The sequence below is a fragment of the Nelumbo lutea genome, chromosome 3 (genome assembly GCF_056320005.1).
Source record: "Nelumbo lutea isolate HS-2025 chromosome 3, American lotus-T2T, whole genome shotgun sequence".
Lineage (NCBI taxonomy): Eukaryota > Viridiplantae > Streptophyta > Magnoliopsida > Proteales > Nelumbonaceae > Nelumbo > Nelumbo lutea.
This window is the reverse complement of record NC_142686.1, coordinates 97,731,734-97,752,964: the sequence shown is the minus strand read 5'-3', so window position 1 is coordinate 97,752,964 and position 21,231 is coordinate 97,731,734. Positions and strand designations below refer to the sequence as shown.

The following is a 21,231-nucleotide window of genomic DNA, read 5'->3' as shown; positions in this document are numbered from 1 at the left end:
AAATAAAAATTATAGATAATTTAGGAGAAAGTAGGGGAAGTATTTTAGGATAAGAGATTATTGGGAAAAGTACAAACAGGCCCATTGTAGATTTCTAAATTCCATTGCATATCTATAATTCTCCTGAGATTATTTAGGTTAGGAACTAAGAGAGAGATAGATAGATAGATAGAGAGAGAGAGAGAGAGAGAGAGAGATTGAGATTTTAGGAAGATTTTTTTTTTAAGAAAGTAGAGTTTCTAATTGGTAGTTTCAAAAATGACATAGATTAAAAAAAATAAAAAAAAGGAAAAAATTTCCACTTCTTGTTTTATATATATATATATATAGATCTATAACTCATTCATGGTGGGAAGAACTTCAAATGCTGTGGGACACTTAGCTGTCTAGCTCTCCGTAGAATTAGAACAACCCACATTCTTGTAAAGCCTCATCCAATAAATTTGCAAAGCCTATAAAAGCCCATCTCCACCCGGATTCTCTACTCTGCCCAGAACCTCTTCCGTAGATATGGCAAACTTTTCTCTTTCTCTCCTCTCGTTACTTTTCCTTCTGCCTCTCACTGCCTACTCTGAACTCCAGGTTTTGTTCTTTATTTCTTTCGCCCGATTAATGCTATTCTTCATGAAATCCACTCCACATCTCATCAAAATTCTTCATGGTTGCAGCCCTACGTAGTTTATCTTGGAGAGCACAGCGGAGAGAAAACAGTGCAAGAAATCCACGACACCCATCACTCGTTTCTCCTGTCTGTGAAGGAAACCGAGGAGGTTGCTCAAGCTTCCCTTATCTATAGTTACAAGAACAGCATCAATGGCCTCGCTGCATTGCTTACACCAGAGGAGGCCGCCAAGTTATCAGGTATCAGAAAGAACTCTATTCTGTACTGGGTTGTTGTTCTTGTTCTCCTTGGTTAGCTTTTGTTCTGAATCTTCTGATTAATCTTACTTGGTTTTCAAACAGAGATGGAGGGAGTGGTGTCTGTGTTTCCGAGCCAGGCCAAGAATTGGTATCTTCAGACTACAAGGTCTTGGGACTTTCTAGGCATTAAAGATAGACGAGATGGGGAGAGCAACCATGAGAGAGGAGGTCTAATGCATGAAGCCAAATATGGGCAAGATGTCATCGTGGGGCTCTTGGATTCTGGTAACCAAATAATAAAACAAAGAAGGGAGAAAAAGAAAGAAAGGAACCTTGTTTTTTTATCTCGAAGTGGTTAGGCTTATTGACATATAATGAATACGTGTTTTGTGTTATACTGACCAGGTATATGGCCGGAGTCAAAGAGTTTCAGTGATGAAGGCATGGGGCCCATACCCAAATCATGGAAGGGAATCTGCCAAGCTGGAGATGCTTTCAACTCCTCTCACTGTAACAGGTAAGATATTTCTTTATTGTTTTTTTATTCTTTTCTTTTTAATGTTTTTAATGTGTAAAAAGGTCAAAAATGCTTAGATCCCATCTAATGTTTGATATAGGAAGTATAAAACCCAAAAGATTATTTCCTCCCCTTGTTAGTTAGTTCTCCATTAATGGAGATGATTATCGATTCACTCTGCAATCAAGAAGGTAGTTAGTATCAACCAACCATGGGGCAACTTTTAATGGGTATAGCCTATCAAAAGATATGAACATTTGGTTATTTGTGTTCTAGCTATATTCAGTGTCATTTCAAGGAGCTCAAATATGTTCTGATCAAGGTATTATCAAAAATCTTGAGAGTTGAGACCACCCAATGGTACAACCGAAACTATGGTTCTGTTTAAATTAAAAATTATCTAGTTTTCAGAATATTGAAAAAGGGTTTTGTTTTTCTCAAGTAGCGGAGACCTTTGTTTATGGTTCTAGAACTAGAAATATAGGTTAGTGAACAGGTTTTTTTCATTCTTTTTTCCTTTTTTCAAACCACTTGAAAACAGAATTTTAAACAACTACAGTGCATCAAGTTCTTTCAGTTCACTGAACTGTTTGCAAGTTTGAAAAGCTATATTTCATTTAAGTGAGCTTCCACTTTAATTTCTCAATTTTTTTTATCAAGCTCCTACTAAAGGATTAAAATTTTAAGGACTTAAGTCATATACTATAAGCAAGTGAGGGTATAAACAGATCTAATTTGAATAGAATAAGGTAATATCTAAATTTGAATCCAATTACAAAATCAATATTAGATTTTGATTTGATATTGAAAAAACAATGTTTGAATTCAAATTTGATTAAATGTTTGAATATTTGAATTTGATCAATTAATTATTCTAAATATATAAATTATTTATATAATTTAAATATTGTATATATATTATATACAATAATTAAATAATCAATTGAGTTAAGATACTATTGTTAATAGAATATCTAAATTATGATATTGAAATTATTCGAATTAGAATAGATTACTTCGAATCTCAAATTTAAAACCAGATATCCGAATAGCACAAGTGTACTGTTTTACCGACTTCATTTTGTATTGAATCTATATGAATCAAAGGTTTTTATGATTTCTATCACACCACGACATGGCATGTCGTTGACGTACCGCAGTTTGTTATTTATTGTTGAAATAATCGCTAGTGTAGATCACATGTGTTGACAACGGCTGTCCAGGGTCAGATCATTTGGAGTTTCGGACTTAGGGGGGAGACCCGCCATCTGATGGATTGAGTTACCACTGTGGGTCTCATTGGATCTGGATGATCTCAACCATCCACCCATGGTTGAGACTTGAGAGTATAGATTTTCTGCTGAAGCAGCTTCGGCAGAAGATCAGTGAGAGAATGATATATAAAGATATGCACTAATAAATATAATGGCTAGAAATAGGACTGCAAATAAGTCGGATCCGATCCAATCGGATTCCGAATTTAATCCGATAAGAGTTTGATTCAGAGACCTTTCTTGAATTTAGCAAATCCGATCAGTTAGGAAAAGTCGATCTATATATATATATATTACATGTGTATATTCTATATATATTTTATATAATTATATATTATTTGTTAGAGTAAAATACAAAAACCTCTCCTAAAATTTATGACAATCATAAAAGCCTCTTCTATAATTTTATTTTAACAAATATCTCTCTTGAACTTTTCAGAAGCACAACAAAAACCTTCCTTTCATCATAGTCTCAGATGGAAAATGGTTTTTTTTTAAATATCCATTTTGCCATTTTATAAATTATTTTACATACAAAGTTATTGAAATAATCTCATTTTAACTCATTTTGCATGTAAAATTACTGAGATGATCATTAAAGGAGGTTTTTGTTGAGTTGAAATAGAGTTATTTTAGTAATTTTGTATATAAAATAATTTATAAAAGGGTAGAATGGGTATTTAGAAAAGACTGATGCATAAATCTAGTGTTTTCCATCTAGAAGGAAGGCTTTTATTAATTGTCGGAAATTTCAGGGGAGGTTTTTGTATTTTACCCTGTTATGTATTATATATTATAATATATTATATATTTCTTTTACTTATCGTAATTCGGATATCTATTAGATTCGGATAGACTTTTTACCAAATCCGATTTCATGCGTTTGTACTTTGCAACCCTACTAGAAAGAGTTAAAATCAGTCCCCCACCCAACAAGATAATTTCCTACAACCTCCACGCGGCACATCCCGCCTTGTATCGAAAACATCTCCTGATGATACGCATGTTGTGGTCACAATCTTGTGGGGGCTGATTTGAACTCTTCTAGCTAAAAAACCCGCTGAGGAAATAATACGTGATACTACTTTGTGGTGGTATTTTGACAGGAAGCTAATAGGAGCTCGGTATTACCTCAAAGGCTACGAGGCATACTACGGTGCCCCGCTGAACACCGCCACTGACTATCGGTCTCCTCGTGACAAAGATGGCCATGGGTCTCACACGTCCTCCATTGTTGGTGGCCGAGTCGTGGAAGGAGTCTCAGCTCTTGGCGGTTTCGGCCAAGGCACGGCGTCCGGCGGAGCCCCACTCGCACGTCTGGCCATGTACAAGGTGTGCTGGCCAGTTCCAGGCAGGGACCCTTCAGAAGGTAACATCTGCATGGACACCGACATGCTCGCTGCCATCGACGACGCCATCGGAGATGGAGTGGACGTGCTCAGCATCTCCATTGGAACGTTCTCACCTGTCAATTACACCGATGACGGGATTGCAATCGGTGCACTGCATGCTGTCAAACGGAACATCGTGGTTTCATGTAGCGCCGGGAACAACGGCCCTGGCCCGGGCACTTTGTCAAACATCGCACCCTGGATCATCACTGTAGGAGCTAGCAGCATCGATCGGGTCTTCCCCTCGCCTGTTGTATTAGGGAATGGCTTGACAGTCCAGGTAAGTCTATCGACATGAATCAATCAAGTTCTTCTACCTTGGCTTTCGTTTTCACTTTTCACAGTTGGTTGGTTCAATTTCAGGGTCAATCAGTAGCTCCATACATGCTGGACGATAAGATGTACCCACTGGTTTACGCCGGAGATGCAGTAGCCCCAGGTGTAAACAACTCTGTCGCCGAGTACGTAATTGATTCTTCATTTCTCTGAGTTGAGTTGCACCAAAAAAAAAACATTTGTTGGTTTCATATCTTACGGTCCGTTTGGCTTGCAGCCGGAATCGGAATTGAAATTGGCTATTCCCATCTGTTTGGTTCGGACAAGAATAGGAATGGAAATTAGAATAAGCAGGAATGAGACTTCATTCGCAAGGGATGGTCAAGAAGCCCATTCCCTCAAATGGGGGAAATGCCATTCCAGAAGTAACGAGAATGGGGTTTCCATTCCGCTCAACCAAACAATTGGAATCGGAATGGGGTTTCGATTTCATATTCAGCTTATGATTTCTGTTTTTTCATTTACTTTTGGGTGCCATTCGGATCTGTTTTTATGGATTTTGCTCAAGATTATTTGATTGAATTTAAATTTTACAGCCAATGTCTCCCCGGTTCTCTCTCGCCGGAGAAAGTGAAGGGGAAGATTGTGTTATGCCTAAGAAGACTTGGGACGAGAATTGGGAAGGGTTTGGAAGTGAGAAGAGCCGGCGGTGCTGCCATCATTCTCGGCAACAGCCGATTGAATGGAAACGAATTACCCATTGACAGCTACTTTCTTCCAGGAACAGCAGTAGCATTTGAAGATGCAACCAACATTCTTAGTTACATAAACTCCACCAAGAATCCAACTGCCAAAGTAGTTCCAGGAATGACTGTCATAAACGTTAAACCTGCGCCATCCATGGCCGGTTTCTCTTCAAGGGGTCCAAATGTTATCGAGCCCAATATACTGAAGGTAATTATCATAACTTCTGCAGCATAAGATTCAACTGGGATCAATCAACTTTGAGTTTTAGTTAAGTCGGTTTGTGGAATCTTCTGATCAATGTCTTCCTCCGTCCTCATCAGCCCGATATCACTGCACCTGGAATTAATATTCTGGCATCGTGGAGCGAGAAGTCCTCCCCTACAAAGTTGCTTTCCGATCACCGGAGCGTCAAATACAATTTTGATTCCGGGACGTCCATGTCATGCCCTCACGTTGCAGGCATAGCAGCCCTACTCAAAGCCATCCACCCCAGTTGGAGCAGTGCTGCCATTAGATCAGCCATCATGACAACAGGTATATATACTACGTACTGTACATTCAAAGAAACCAGAGATGATGATTTGGACTGGATTTTCTGCAAATACTTTGCCTCCATTTTCAATCATTTTTTTGGTTTTTGGTTGCAGCAAGAACAAGAAACAATATGGGTATGCCATTGAATGATGCAACAGGAGACACAGCTAACCCCTTCAGCTATGGATCTGGCCATCTCGACCCAACAAAGGTAGCAGATCCCGGTCTGGTTTATGATGCCTCTTACACAGACTACCTCCTCTTCCTGTGCGGTAGCAGCGGACTGAAGGGCCTCGATTCTTCGTTCAAGTGCCCAAAGAAGTCGCCGTCGGCCAGCAACCTCAATTATCCATCCTTGTCAATCTCTAAGCTCAATGGCACCATGACTGTGAAGAGGACTGTGACAAACGTTGGTGACGGAGAGATCGTGTATTTAGCGACAATTAGACCACCGGCGGGAGTCTCTGTCAAGATTGCTCCCAGAGTTCTGAACTTTAGCAGAGTTGGCGAGAAGAAGAGCTTCACAATAACTGTGAAAGCCAAAAAAGATAGTCAAGTGGATTGGAGAGGCACAGAAGAGAAGTTTGCTTTTGGCCGGTACACATGGACTGATGGGATCCATCACGTCAGAAGCCCCATGGCAGTATCTCTAGCATAATTCCCTCTTTTTTTTATTATAGTTTTCGTTTAATAGATAGATAGATAGATAGATGACAGATTAAAGATGGTAGATAGTGAGGAATGCTGTAATTTGTCTCTCTCGGAAACTATAGATACAAATTAATTAGTTATGGTCACAACTCACAAGGAGTACCTTGATTCAAAATTGGTTCGCTCATATTTAAAATTGAATCGAATCCTATCCATTTGTTGGAGCAACGGAAGTGTGATGGTAAAAATCAAAGGAAGAACCAAAAAATTTGTAGAAGAGAAAAGAAATATAGAATGAGGAGAAGAAGAGAAAAAGATGAAAAGCCCATTTAGAGTTCTGGGTTTCACTTAGTTCTTAGCTTCTTGAGCTTTGTTACAAAATGTTTCAGATTACAAAGAGTTTTACTTTTTACAATCTAGACCTTTCGGTTTCCAACTGTAAAAGAAAATGCAACCCACTTAATACAAAAGACAAAATGTAAAAGAAAATTATAAAATTATCACTCTTACTTTTCAACACCCCCTCTTAAATTTATAATTTTCATTAAAGATCTAAAATGCAGAAATTTTTCAGAAGCTAAGCTAGGGGCTTGGTGAAGACATCAGCAAGTTGATCTTCAATCTTGATGAACTTCAATTCAATTTTCTCAGTTGATTCTCTCATGAAATGGTGTCTCAACTCAACGTGCTTTGTTCTTCCATGAAAAACTGGACTTTTAGTCATTAAATAGCTGAAGTGTTGTCATACACTAAAAAAAATGACTTTTAGCGGCAGTCCCTAAAACTGCCGCTAGAGTTTTTACCGGCAGTCGGCAAACTGCCACTAAAAGATCTGTTGCTAAAATGTTCTAGCGGCAGTTATAATGGCTGCCGGTTTAAATGCTCAACTGCCGCTAATTCTAATTCGACTGCCGTTAAAAGTACATTTTTAGCGGCAGTATTGAGATTCTTTAGCGGCAGTTGCAACTGCTGCTAAAAGTATATTTATTTTTTCAAATAACCAATTTTTTTCTAATTTTTTCAAACTACCTGTTTTTTCTATATTCATTTATACCGAAAAAAAATCAATTACAAGATAGTTTGATCAAGATCAGAATTCACCCCAAAAATTTTTCATTAATAAATATGAAAAATAATTTATTGATTGATGTTTCTATTGGGAGCATATACAGGGAATTTATTTTTTGACAAAGTCCAGTTGGTTTTCTTGTATCTTTGTTGAGCGGATGCTCCATCTTCGTGACTTCCCCACTTTGATTTGATTTGGTTTCAAGGGAAAATCTCTGTCATAGCGATATGACCAACTTAAAGGTCCTGTGTCTGAGACCTCTTTCTAGGAACCCGCTCCAGGAGGTCCTCTGTTACCAGGCAAAAACCATGGCTCGCTCTCTGAAATTGAAGTCTTATTCCGTTCTGATCTGATGAATTTAGCATCTGCAAGCTCCTCAACTGCATCAGTCATTACATCAAGTATCAGGATACGTTGACGTTTTAGGAGAGGATAATAGTTTGTTGAGGACATCCACAGATTCAAATGGACATGTGACAAGCAATGCAACAAATGCTCTTTGCCTCTTTATTTCAGCTGATTCTTCCTCCCCTTCGAGGGTCAAATCAGAGCATCGGACCTGCGCAAGAGCTCTCGCAAGATCACCAAACACATGCTGGAGTTCATCAGGTGATGCTTTTACAAGTTTTTTAGCAACATCGAGTGCTCTTTCCACCTGATAGATTAAGAAACAAATAAATAATCAGGAAGGATTCCTTTATCACCTATTCACATTAGTCCTGTCATGATAGTCCAGATTAGTCACTTGATAAGAGAAAACCAGAGAGAAAAGAGAAGAAATGAGAGCAAAAATGAAGTTCAATGGGTGGAGAAAAATCAGATAGCTTCTTATTTTTACGCTTCGTTTTGGTATTTATTCTGGCGTCAGCATTGTCTACTTCCTTGTTTGACCCAGTAATGGAAGATATTTTCACATCACCATGAATCTCTTTTTTGCCATTCAAACTGGATGAAATCCCCTTGGATTGGGTAGAAAACCCAAATTCCCAGTCAATAGTCTCTCCATTGAAACTATCATCAAGGTAAAGAGGATTTTTTGGGTCAACCACTTTAGAGAACACCAATGCCACAGAGCTAGCCATTCTCCTTACTAAATGCATAGGACTCTCCAGCCTACCTGCCAGAAGTTAGGATAAGATAATGAGTAAAACAACAATTGCTCGAGCGGTAAAATGCCGTACCAGATACAGAAAGAAAAGAACCCTACTGCTTACTGAACCTTCCCTCAAGGAGCAACAAAATTTGGAAAGCATGAAATGTTATGAAAAATAAAGCATAGTCTCAAATATCATCATCCTCTAGAAATTTGAGTGATTCCAAAGGCTCAACTTTTCCTCTTTTTTTGCTTTTTGTTTTTGTAGGACTTATGGAAATTAACTAAAGAGTACAAGTGAAACATAGATTGTAAATATGAAGAAATAAATAGTTTATTCCTTAGACCATTAATATCATTAGCTCATGAAACTATTTTACAGATGAATAGAGATTACATTTGTTGTCAGATATAATATGATCTCTCATGAAAAATCAAAAGTTATATTATTCATTTTCCATGCTAGATATGTCTCTGAAGAAAACAGCACACTGGAAGAAAAGAATGGGAAAGGATACAAGTTTGTTGCTCCATTGGAGATGATTGAACAAACTCACGTTTTGACCATACTCCAACCAAACTCCATTGGGTCAACAGGAATTCTTCTTCTGGATGTGGATCTTCTGGAATAGATCAGTTGTATATGTTACTGCCTATTTTGGGAACTTAGTTCTTTTCATTTTAATATCAATTAGAGGTATCCATCCAGTGTTTTTATTTTGAAATATATGTATTTGTTGATATTCTAGAGGAACACCACAAATGCCTCATGATCCAGAATGAGGAACAGCTGGGTTTACAAAATATGAACTACATTTTCTGGGATTTAAGCAGGAAAGAAGTACCTGAAAGAACCTCCGCTCCTCCAGCCATTGCTTAATGGGCATGACTTTGTCATTATCATCTTTCCACTCGTCAGGCACCACAGCTGCAACTCGATTAGCTGAAACTTTAATTCTTGCTAGTTCCCTCTCTAGTGCCCTTTTCTCCTCCTGGAAAATCATAGGACAAGGGAGTAGCTCAACTCCAAATTTTGCACCCAAACAAAAGCTTCAAATATCACTGACCTATGAGCACTTACTGAACTGAAGTAGTTAAAGTACGACTCACTAACAGGCTGGCTCTTACATTTAATTCAGAAAGCCTGAAAGTGAAGTCAACCCAGGACTCCGGGAGTCAGGTAGTGGACCCAGGAAGTCATGTCCCAAATGCCATTTAATTTATAAATATGTGAAAAATTTTAAAAAGCATAAAATTATAAATTTGAAAATGAATCACTATCACTTTTCTTTTGTTAAATTTAAGCGATATCTTGATCATCCTAAGAAAATTCAAATCATTAACCTTGGTTAGTATACAAAAATATCATTCAATGGACAAGGCTATAACCAAGCATGATTTGGGAATCAAATCTATCAATTCTTTTCTATTGACTTCACCATTAAAAAAGCCTAGAAAGTCTAAAGATTTTAGGGATTTTTAGATTGTACTCCACCTCAGAATTCTGATTTGAACGTCAGACCTACAACAATTCAAATTTATAAACACCTCCACCTATAAAATCCATACCCGCCCGTGAATTGACATCAATTCTGAGCTGGCGCCTACCTCCAACTGTACGGTGGAGCTAGGATTTGAGGGGGAAAAGACTGTTAGGGGGAATGGGTTATGATAAACCATCTCATCATGGATGGAAGTACATATATACATACATAATATATATTCAACTCTGCCAAGTTTGTATAATTTGTATTATGGTGTCTATATGCATCCCTGCTTAACTTCAAATACAATTATGAGATTATACTGTCTCTGTTTTAAATTTTTGGCAAATTATGCTCTGTTATAAAGACATAATGCTGAATTAAGTTTCCTCTGTTCTAAGGTATGAGAAACAAATCCTCTGTTATGAAGACATATATACATACATCAGCTACCTTCCATATATCCAGTCACGAGTGTCAGTGAAAGAGGTGTCACAAATAGATTAAGTGAGGTGTGAGGCTATATCCCACAATGTACAACTGCAGTGTAAACCCGATGTTTAAGTATAACATAATTAATTATCTAAAATGATTCGAATCTGGAGGATGATATTTATGCTTCTGGTTTTCAAATTAATTATGAAGGAAACCTAATTGAATTCATATGCGTATTGTACTGTTAATTAATTGGCTAAAATCCATCTATTAATTAGTTGGGGAATGAACTGTTTAGTGTGTCGTAATGCAAGGAATAGAAATATCCATCAACGAACTAATGATTCAATCCTAATCTTAAATTGCCAAAATAGCTGCTAAATAGGTTAACCATAATTTTTTGGAAAATAAACTTTAAAGAATAATGTGATTATGATTATTCACTTGTCTTTTATTAGGACTATGGCATATGGTAGAATACAATGAATTGGACCAAAAGCTATTAAACCCAAACAATAATCCAATTCTGATAAGGAACTATTGCTTTTTCAAAACAATAATATTCCTTGATTAATACAACTGCATGCAGTCCTCTCTCTCTCTCTCTCTCTAGATCTCCATGCAAATGATTTGGTTGGTTTGATTATTATATTAGACTTTCAGTGATTCCATCAACACTATGATGATTGGTTTAATTCAAAATATATTTGTCTTTTATGCATTTCTTTAGAGCAGCGGAAGGGTGAATCAGAAACCAAATCTTTTCTAAAATAAAATAACGTGGCTAACATACTCTAAGTTCACAATAGAAGCTTAAAGCTAGAAGCTTGGTATTCATAAATATTATTTTCTCTCTTGGGAGATTAACCACCAGCCATTGGGGCCCGCATATATCATAAACAGACATTAAAGCCCCTGTAGGATTCCACAAACAAGTCTTGGCCATTCTGGAGGGAATACAAAAAAGCAAGAAGTCTGAATATTAAAAGGCTGATTGTGTAAGGTAATTCGAAGTTGATATTGGGATGGCTACAAAGAAGGGAAGCTTAAATGAGGAGTTATAGTAATGAGATAAATATTTAGGTGGTTGACTAAAGATATGGAAATGAAACTTCAATGGATCAAGACTGCCAATAATTTGGTTGATATTCTTGCTAAACATGGGGTAGGAAGACAGCAATTATTTTGGGCCAAGACAGATTGCCGCAGTGTTCTAGGGTATCCTACTCCACACCAACTCACCAAGAACAAGTGTTTTTTCCATATTAGTAGGACATGTCCGCTATTTTTTGGGTCCTGTTCAACCATTCAGGTATATATCCGATCAAATGCATTTTTCAGTTGAAATTTTATGTTTAGGATTAGGGTTTAAAAGTTTAGGGGCTTAGGGGGTTTTAGGGTTCAGAGCTTAGGAATTTTACATAAAAATGAAGAGATTTTGTCCGATCATGAAAGAAGTAAATATGTGCTAAAGATCATTTATATACTTGCAAAAGCACCAAACAATAGACACTCAAAATCAGCTGAATAAGTTCTAGAAGAATGTTCAATAAATACATAGAGGGAAAGAGAGAATCTACCTGTTGACATCGACGTCTTGGTTAAGTGTCGTTCGGGGGTGAGAGGTTGAGACAGAGTACTAGAGGTCTCGTCCAGTGGTGAGAAGGTTGTGGCGAGAAAGTTGAGAGAGAGTGACAAAGCCGTCATCCAGTAATGAGAAGGTTGAGAGAGAATGAAAGAGTGAAAATGATAGTCATAGAGGTGCCACCGGTGGTGAGAAGGTCGAGATTAAAGGTTTACGCGTAGAGAAAAGTGGCTTTACATTATTCGTGCCTCCCTATTTTTAGAGGCAATTCGCATTTAGCCTCTTTTCAAAATTTATCAGTTTTTCCGTATTGAAAATAGACATTTTAATCCTTTTATCCATCGCTTTGAGGACACCTTTAAGGCCCCGTACATTTTGCGCTACCTAGCGTGTTTCTTGATTCATGGAAAAATGTTGCTCCCGTACTCACAAATATAACATTCAGCCAAACAAAGTATTATCCAAGTAAGGCATGAGAATTCATGAGATTTGACTATTCCATGTGTGGATAAATAACATACCCACCCTCTACTAGAGTTTTTCTTTTCTTTTTGGTGAACAAATTGCAAAGACAATGAAAAAAATAGAAACAAGCAAATACCAAAGACAACAACAACCTAGCCACTAGGAACCACAATAAGGGAGGCTTGAACTGGATCAACCTCTAACTCTAGAAGGAGCCAACTAGGAGCAGAGCTCTACTCAGAAGACAAAATTGTCTTACCTTTTGTAGCAAAAACATGAGCTACTCGAACATTGTCGCGGCCAACATGTCCAAAACATGATTCAATACTAGATAAATTATAAATATCCTACAAGAGAGGCCAAGCTACAAGAGTTTATGGAGAGATTATTAACTACATTTAAAGCATCATTTTCAATTCAAGTAAACAAGAAAACCCTATCTTCTTGCTCCTAAACAACACTCCCCGATCGCAAACAAATCTACACACTCAGATGAGATAGTCTTATAAGAACCACAACAAGGTAACAAAAAGGCTCCAGAACTAGATTTTAAAACAAAACCAAAACCACTCGAGCTTGTAGAGAAACTTTCATCTATAGAAACCACACAAGAAGCAGGGGAGTGCATGTCCAAAATAAGGGAACCCTATTCTAGAAACGAATAAGCTTAGGAACATTCTAATGATTCTTGAAGGGAAACTCTCTTCACTACCTCCATCAACCTGTTAATAGATAGCATAGTAAGTAAAGGGTTAGGCTGAACACCATTGAACTCTAGATTATTCCTAACATTCCAGATGAACCAAATTAAGAACACTAAGGACTCAATGGCCTACATCCCCATTTCTCCCAAGGGAAAGCTTCAGTTAAACTAGGAAGCTCTAGCATGATCGCATACGAGTGGGGCATGGATAATATTCTCAAATCTATTGCCACAGATTGGACACTCAACATCCACCCCAATCCCCCTTTTCAATAGGACTTCTTTGATTGCTAAACTATTCAAACAACATCTCCTTGTGAAAAGTTTCAGTTTTGGGGGGTTCTAGAGACTCCATGTGATCTTCCAATATAGAGAAGAGAGAGGATTGGGAGAAGTCCCAGGGTCTATTGAGTTCACTAAATCTCAAGCTATATGATAAGTAGATTTGACAAGGAAATGGCCTATAGGATTAGCAACACACATTGGATTGTTTTCACCTCCTAATCTAGGCAGGTCCAAGGAACAAATAAGGGAGGCTATTCTTGAGTCAAAAAGCTCAAAAGTTTTAGTTTCATCCCACTTGTGGGTTTGATGATTAATTAACTCACTTACCCACTCTGCTTGGCCTAGGTTGAGCCTAGGACCCATTGGCTTGAATTCAAGTTGATCTAGGATCCAAGGGCCATCCTAAATATTAATGTTTACCTCGTTACCAATACTCCAACAAGTTCCAAATTCAATACATCTTGACTTGCAAGAAGGCTTCGAAAACCCCAACAACAATTGATAGGAGATTTTGCTACCCAAAAATTCTTCCCTTTTAGTAAGGTTGTCAGCTTATCAGTTTTGGGTTGGACCCTGTCCAATCCAAAATCAAATTGGATGGATTGAACAGACCAACAGGACATATTAGATTGGATCAATCTAGTCCAAAATATTTATTAGATTGGATTGAACTTGGTCCGTCCATGATAAATATATATTGGATTTGGTTGGACTAAGCCAATATCTGGTCCATTGATATAAGATAAGAATATAGGTGGCAATGGACCAGGTTTGGGTTAAAACCAATCTAAATCAAAACGAATTTGAAAAGATTGAATAGTCTAGGCATTGAATTGGACTAGTCCAAACAATTCATTGGATTAGATTAGACTTGGTCCATTTACAATGGACTCACATTGGACTAGATTGGATTGGAGCAAATCTAGTACCTTTCAAGTACTTCCCTGTTATTATTTGGTTCCGTAGACTCTACCCATTGGAAAAGAATCTCTAGGCTAGCTTGGCTAGAAGAGATAAACTGAAAGCTAGGGAATCTCGAAAATCAAGACCACCTTTAAATTTACTTCTACAAACCCTCCTCCAACTAACCAAATTAGCTTTCTTTAAAGAGTTCAACCCACCCCAAAAGAAATTCCTCTAAATTTTAGCTAATTTTTGACAAATACCCGTGGGGATAAGGAAACATGACATTGAATAGGACGGAATGGGGTTTAGTGCTGATTTGATCGTCACTTCTTTCCATGCATGGGATAGAAAGGATGATTTCCATATGTCTGGTTTAGCTTTCAATCTTTTACTTAGGAAGTTAAAAAAACTCTACCTTTGAACTACCTAAATCTGCTATAATCCCAAGATATTGGATGGTTTATAAATCTTTTTGATGCCCATCACCCTAGAAATGATTTCCTAGAACTTTGGGTGCAAGTTTGGATAAACAAAATTTCAGACTTTAAAATATTCACCTTTTGTCCAGAGGCCTCCTCGTTCTTCTTCAAGACTTCTACGATCAATCCTCCTTCTGCAATACTTGCTTTGGAGAAGATGAAAGAGTCATATGCAAAAAACAAATGCATGATAGTAGGGCAATGCCTATTAATCTTGATGCCAGACATGTTACCTAAAGATTGCACAATCTTCATGGGTATTCCACATATTTCAAACCTAAAAGGTCTTTTCATTTTATAAAAAAAAAAGGGAAAATATCCAGCATTATGGGAATATGGTTAAAACCTCCACTACTCAAGTGAACTTCTATTTCTTCAGGAAACAAATCCAACTAATCCTTGTTTGTCATAGCCAAATATGTTTTCTCATTGACATTCTTTGAGCTCTCCCATTTGTTAACCCCAAAATTCTCAGAAACCTCTTGGTTCTTGCAATCTCTTTTCTATTAACTTTCTTTCCTCCAATTTTATCATCTTATTTGACTAACATGTTAAAATCTCCAATACAAATCCATAGTCCAATGGGAATTCAAGCTAGGCTTTGCCTAACTTGTAAAAATTCAGGTCTCTTCTTTTTATCATGTTCACCATAAATAAAGAGATGTACTATGTTTCCCCATTATTCCTTACCACAACATCAATTTTAATTCTTTCATTTGTAGAAATCAATTTCATGTTTTGGTTTAGATTCCAAAAGACTGCTAAACCCCTTGAGAGACCAATTACATCCATGTCCCAACACACAGAGTCTTTAATCCAACTTAATTTCATCCTATAGGATAAAAGGGAACATTTTGTTTTAATTAAAAAATTTACAGAAGGTTTGACTTCAAAGTAAGATTTTTTAAGAGCTCGGACAATCGGGGGAGAGATTAACCCCTAGTAGTTCCAACTAAAAATTATCATGGGCCCTTGGGGGCTAAGGAAGGGTAGCCACCCACACCCTTTTATCATACTGGGAATGTTATCATGAGTATTCAAATAACCTGGGCCATAGAGTATTGTTATCATAAAGAAGGGCAACCACCCATTAGAGCATTGATTAATCGTACTCTCCTAGAAAAAAGTTTTCCATAAGCCACATTATAGCGATGACCAAACACAAAATTATTGCAATTATATGGGACCCACCAACTTACCCCCTCCTCCCTTTTTACATGAGATGAATGAGTCCTAACTCCTAAGTATTTCTTTAAAGTTATATTATGAAGGGTACACTTAAGGTAAGGTATTTTAAGTATTTAAACCCATCAAATATGGGATAATTAGTTAAATATACCTATGAGGTGGCCCCACTTAACATAAATATGTTTTCTATTAGTGGAACGTGTTGGAAGGGTTCAAAATCCATTATATGGATAGTTGAACCATGTTAGATGGCTGGGCAAAATCTCAAAAAAATTTTTAACCCTTTTGGGCATCGATTTCCTAGTAAATTTGAAAACTAAATTTTTAGGATTGATCTTGCATTGAACCAGACTAGATTTGAAACCAAATTGAAAGGATATTATACCTAATGCGAAGATCACAAAAGAAGCTCCCAACATGGAAGTTCACACCCAATAATAGTTCCAAAGTCGGCCTCTAATTGAAGATGGTGCAGTGTACGAGAGAAACCGATTCAACAACTTTGATTTCAGTAAATCTGCTATCCAACTAGCTTGGATTGAATGGTATGAGTGAACTTGAGTTTCTTCATTGTTTTTCTTGCAAAAACACAGAAGAAAACTGATAGAAATCAATTCTTGAAAAGGATAGGTCATGATAGATTTCTTGAGAGACAAGAGAGAAGAAGAGAAAGCAAGAATGTGGAGAGAGAGTCCACAAGTAATTCGTCCACTTCTCTCTTTATCTCTATATGGAGCAAACTCCTAATCTGATTAGGAGATGATCCAAATCCAATTTGGATTAGAACTTTTTTTTCTTAATTGATAAACACTATCCTATTAAGAGGATAAGTGCTCCATACCTAAATCCATACCCAGTTTTGACCCAAATCACATGACAATTTAAGTTGCCATGTGACAGCTTAACTAGTCATATTAGTACAGGGCCTTAGGCCCATTTCTCTTAAAGGGCCATGTCCCTAAGTGTTGCTTGGCGACTTTGGGCCTAATATTGTATGGTGTGGGGCCCCACAAAGGTCTTACACAAGTCCATAAGGGTTCGGCCCTACCCCAAAAAAGGTTAGGCCGAATTCACTACTCAGAGCAATGAACCTCTGAGCCACTCAGCATGGACTTACTTTGGGCCCAACATTTACACTTAAATGATCATTGTATTCATTCACCCTATGAGGAGCCAAGGATAATAGACTTATGTGGGACAAAGCCCATCAGACAATCAGCCCTGTAATGGTCTCTTACACTTAACCTCTCAACCCATAATAATCAAAACACTGCCCAACAGGAAATGACCTCTCCCCTGGCTACAAGGTGCAGTGTCACACTTTCTGCTAAGATGAATCTCAGGATTAAAACATTTTGCAAACATTTTTCATAAAATAGTAGTTTATAATATATAAATACATTTTGCAAAACCATATTTCAAACACAAACAAGTATGGAGTTATGTGTAACTTTCTAGTTTTGCCCATCTATCTCCAAGGTCTAGGACATAACTAGAAATCGGTCCAGGTTCAGTGCTTCTGATAAACACCCATTGGTTGTGCTTGGGGTCTAACCCTAATAGTTGAGACAAGTTTCTCCAACTGCTTGGTAGTGTACCAGTGTTTGCCTTGTCAGGATAAACTCCACAAGTCTATTCAATGGCTAAGAACTTTTTAAATTAACACGAGTCTCTCAAGTGTCTAGTTTAAAGGGTAATATATAGAAAACACACCAATATGAACATGAAACAACAATTTACTTAATTCATTTACAAATAAATGTTTATGCATATCAATCTGATTGGAGCTAAGGGCATCCACCATCTAACAAAACATTCAAAACTATTATCTAATGCATGGTAGATTTATCATAATACCGGCTTTACCCATGCTTAACCCCTATTGTCTTTCTCTTGTATTCTAAGAGAAAATTATAGAGGAATAAAAGATTTAACAATAATTCTTTCTTCGGAACCAGAAATCCCAATTCCCAACCTCTGTAACCCATTATAGGTTACACCGTTTGTGCCTGAGTGACCGAAGGAGTTCGCGTCCTGTGAACCCATGTGTTCACGGGAAGCATGAACCCACCATGGACTTTCAACCGTTAGATGAAGGAATGCAGTTGAATCAGACACAAAATACAAAAAAGACAAAAATCACTTAACAAATCTTCCCTCCTTTCCTCCGAGCCCTAACCTAGAGAAACATCCCATCGGCAATCTCATTGCATATCGATGTTTGTGAACATGGAATCCACCAACGGTGACAAGAACTCCAACTGACAGTAAGTATACTTGCCTCGAGGGGTGTGGCACAAAGGTAGCTCATATAATCAGGAATGTAATATGTTTTACATCACATTAGCTACTTGAAGTAATCCAATTGAGAAAAAAAGAGATTGGTGGTTTTATATTCTTGAAAATGTTTTATATATTTGATTTTATTTTTAAATTCTCATTTGAATATGGTTTACATGTTATATTTATGTATTTTAAAATTTAGGTTTATAATTTTATTAATATTATGTATAATAATTTTTTTTATTTTTTTGACTTTTTTGACTTTTTTAGCTTTTTCATTTTTTGCGCCTTGCTTAAAAAGGTGCATGCCTCACCTTGGGCCTCAATCACAAATTGATCCTTGTGCCTTTTTTTGTGCCTTGCGGTTTTAAAACCCTAGTATTGGGTACATATCATATCCAACATCAGTATGCAAAGGCATGTACATGTATCTAGGCCTCATGGGTGTTTACATGTACATGGAGGATGGAGCATGAGAGGTTACTGTCTCATGTCTCATTCTTGGTGAGTTGTTGTATGATCCCTAGTTTAGTGACCTCGTAGCATTTGCCAACAGTGGACAACTACACTCTAAATAGTTCCAAAATGATTTATAGTTTATGAATTTGAAAATTGCTAACTTTTAGGCTTTTATTTAACAATGGATGGTTTCATTATTGTACTATATATAGAATATAGTTGTGTGAAGGTGATTTATCTAAATGTTGAGAGTAGTGTACTTGATCTTTTACTTAATTCTTTGTTGTTTTCCTTTACATATAAATATTCTTTTATTATTATGTTTCAGATTACTCTTGTAAAGATGGTGAATGAAGCTACTGCCAACATCCCTAGGTGGGAATACTGATTGAGGTGGAACTAGTATCATAATGCTTTTTTTTCGTTCTTTTGTGATTGAAGTTGATCAGCAATTCAACTAGTATCATAATGCTTTTTTTCGTTCTTTTTGTTTTTATGTTAATTCTTTTGACTAGGACACAGTTTTTCGATAAGCTGTTTTATTAGTTGAAGGTCTTACCCGAAGTTCTTATTCCAATCCAAAACCCCCCACAAATATATTATTTGTGGGTTGTGAATTCAAATGGACTCTACATAAGTCCAAGAGGAACCAATGCACATGGTCATGGAATAACTTTCAAGTAACCTGAGCCTAAGTATCTTACGGTTGTTCTCAGATAACTCATAAAAACAACACAAAGGGTTTAGTGATCCTACAAATGCATATTCCTCAAACTATCATATGCTATGAAAGCATACACAAATGTATTTTGCTTCACAACTGGCAAATATACTAAGGCCAACTTAGTAGAGGAATACTCACAGAACCATAGGTATGACAGTTAGGAACTTTCTATTGCCAATAGGCCGCTTTTCGTTATCTATCTGCTCACACCACGTCAATCCATTGTAGATACCTTGATCTTTAGCAAATGAAGTTCCCCTCTTCCAAAGGAAGAAGTGATAAGTGACTTGAAAGAAGAGGTAAGGTTCAAAGTATCAAAAATGCCAAGTGTATCCAAAAGGCAATTTTAAGAGACGTATCGGGATATTCCATGGATATGCATGCATATCGGAGAAAAACTAAGATATGCATAGATACGCTTGGAAACACTACAAATACTTTAATAACTCATAAAAATACATCAAAAACATTAAATATAAGACCTCAATGAGGGATATATACATTAAATTAATATATTCTAATGGTTTTATGAAGAAATATATTATAGCTAATTATAATTTCATTAAAAATCCTATGCTTAACTATAATTTATAAATTATAATTCTTAAGTTTTAATGTTTTATGGGATGAGAAAAACCCAACTCTCCTATCCAACCATAAAACATAAATTCGCATAACTTCTATGTGAAAATATAATTAATAATGATTTATTATTTAAATAATTATTATTTATTATTCATTTCCAAAAATTATAAAAAATAGATAAACATTATATAATATATTCAAAAAGAGTTATTAAAGAAGAAATTTTAATTGTTTTGCGGACATGATAGATCATCAATAGAAGTATAATATATTCAATCATTGTGATCAAATCTTGAAATATAATTAATTAATTATGTTTAATTCTAAAAATATAAAAATAATAAAATAATTATTAAAGAAGAAATTTCAATTGGTTTGTGGATATGATAGATTATCCATAAAATTATAATATATTCAATTGTTGTGATCAAATGATAAAATATAATTAATTATTATTTATTTTTTTAATTCTAAAAATATAAAAAATAAAATATATATATTAAAGAAGAAATTTCAATTGCTCTATGGATATGATAGATAAATCCATAGATCTAGAACATATTTAGCCTTTATTGGTAGAGAAAAAATTATATTTTCAAATTTTCTGTTAATTTATATTTTCTCCAAATATCTTCATGAAATTTCCATAAATCTACTGATAACACAAAAAAACAAATTGTGATTTTGAATGTAAGAAATGTAGATCAACATAAATTTAAACATTGAAGAAAAAAAGAAATCGCAAGATATTATAAAAGGTTGAAAAATTTTACCTATTTTTTCCGTATTTTTTCAAAATTTGAAAAATATTTTAAAAAATAACGATTTAGACTTGTTTCTTGCCAACTTTTGCAAATCTAGTACTCTAAGAATGAAGTTTGGAGTTTTAGAGTCATTTGGAGGGTGAAAGAAGGCTTATTTCAGGGAAAAGAAACTTGCTTTCCCCCTTTAATTTTTTTTTCAATTTTTGGCTGTATCTTTTTTCGATACGCTACCAATATGCCCACAATATGCCCGATACACCCCCAATATGCTCCGATACACCCACGATAAGGGTCCAATACGTATAAAAAAAGATGAAACGTCCGATTTTCATGTGTATCCTGTATCGGTTTTTCAAAGATACGATACGATATGCCCGATACCATATCATATCAAAATTTTCAACCTTGAGAAGAGGCATATCCTTCAATCATCATGTATGGATTCTACCTTGTAGAATTAACCTAATGGATAG

At 36.2% G+C, this 21,231-nt stretch overlaps 2 protein-coding genes across 7 annotated transcripts; one reads left to right on the top strand and one right to left on the bottom strand.

The window, feature by feature from the left end:
- The first annotated feature begins 347 nt into the window (after window positions 1-347).
- LOC148867074 (subtilisin-like protease SBT5.6) lies at window positions 348-6,426 on the top strand. Its single transcript, XM_088976523.1, has 9 exons — window positions 348-582; window positions 669-861; window positions 964-1,146; window positions 1,267-1,378; window positions 3,759-4,323; window positions 4,407-4,504; window positions 4,916-5,273; window positions 5,387-5,600; window positions 5,714-6,426. The coding sequence occupies exons 1-9, from the start codon at window positions 511-513 to the stop codon at window positions 6,256-6,258; spliced, it is 2,340 nt and encodes a 779-aa protein (XP_088832649.1). The 5' UTR covers window positions 348-510; the 3' UTR covers window positions 6,259-6,426.
- A 904-nt stretch (window positions 6,427-7,330) lies between these two features.
- Window positions 7,331-12,320, bottom strand: LOC148867073 (microtubule-associated protein 70-4-like). 6 transcript variants are annotated; one of them, XM_088976526.1, is made up of 5 exons: window positions 11,913-12,221; window positions 9,259-9,405; window positions 8,971-9,036; window positions 8,159-8,437; window positions 7,331-7,975 (listed from the first exon to the last, which is right to left on the bottom strand). In XM_088976526.1, exons 2-5 carry the CDS (start codon window positions 9,284-9,286, stop codon window positions 7,950-7,952), a joined length of 399 nt encoding a protein of 132 aa, XP_088832652.1. In that variant the 5' UTR covers window positions 9,287-9,405; window positions 11,913-12,221; the 3' UTR covers window positions 7,331-7,949. The 6 variants fall into 6 exon arrangements, 4 of the variants coding, with proteins under 4 accessions (XP_088832652.1, XP_088832653.1, XP_088832650.1 ...); XR_016109607.1 differs by lacking the exon at window positions 8,971-9,036 and having other exon boundaries at window positions 8,159-8,433; XM_088976527.1 differs by lacking the exon at window positions 8,971-9,036 and having other exon boundaries at window positions 11,913-12,226.
- Between the last annotated feature and the right edge of the window lie 8,911 nt (window positions 12,321-21,231).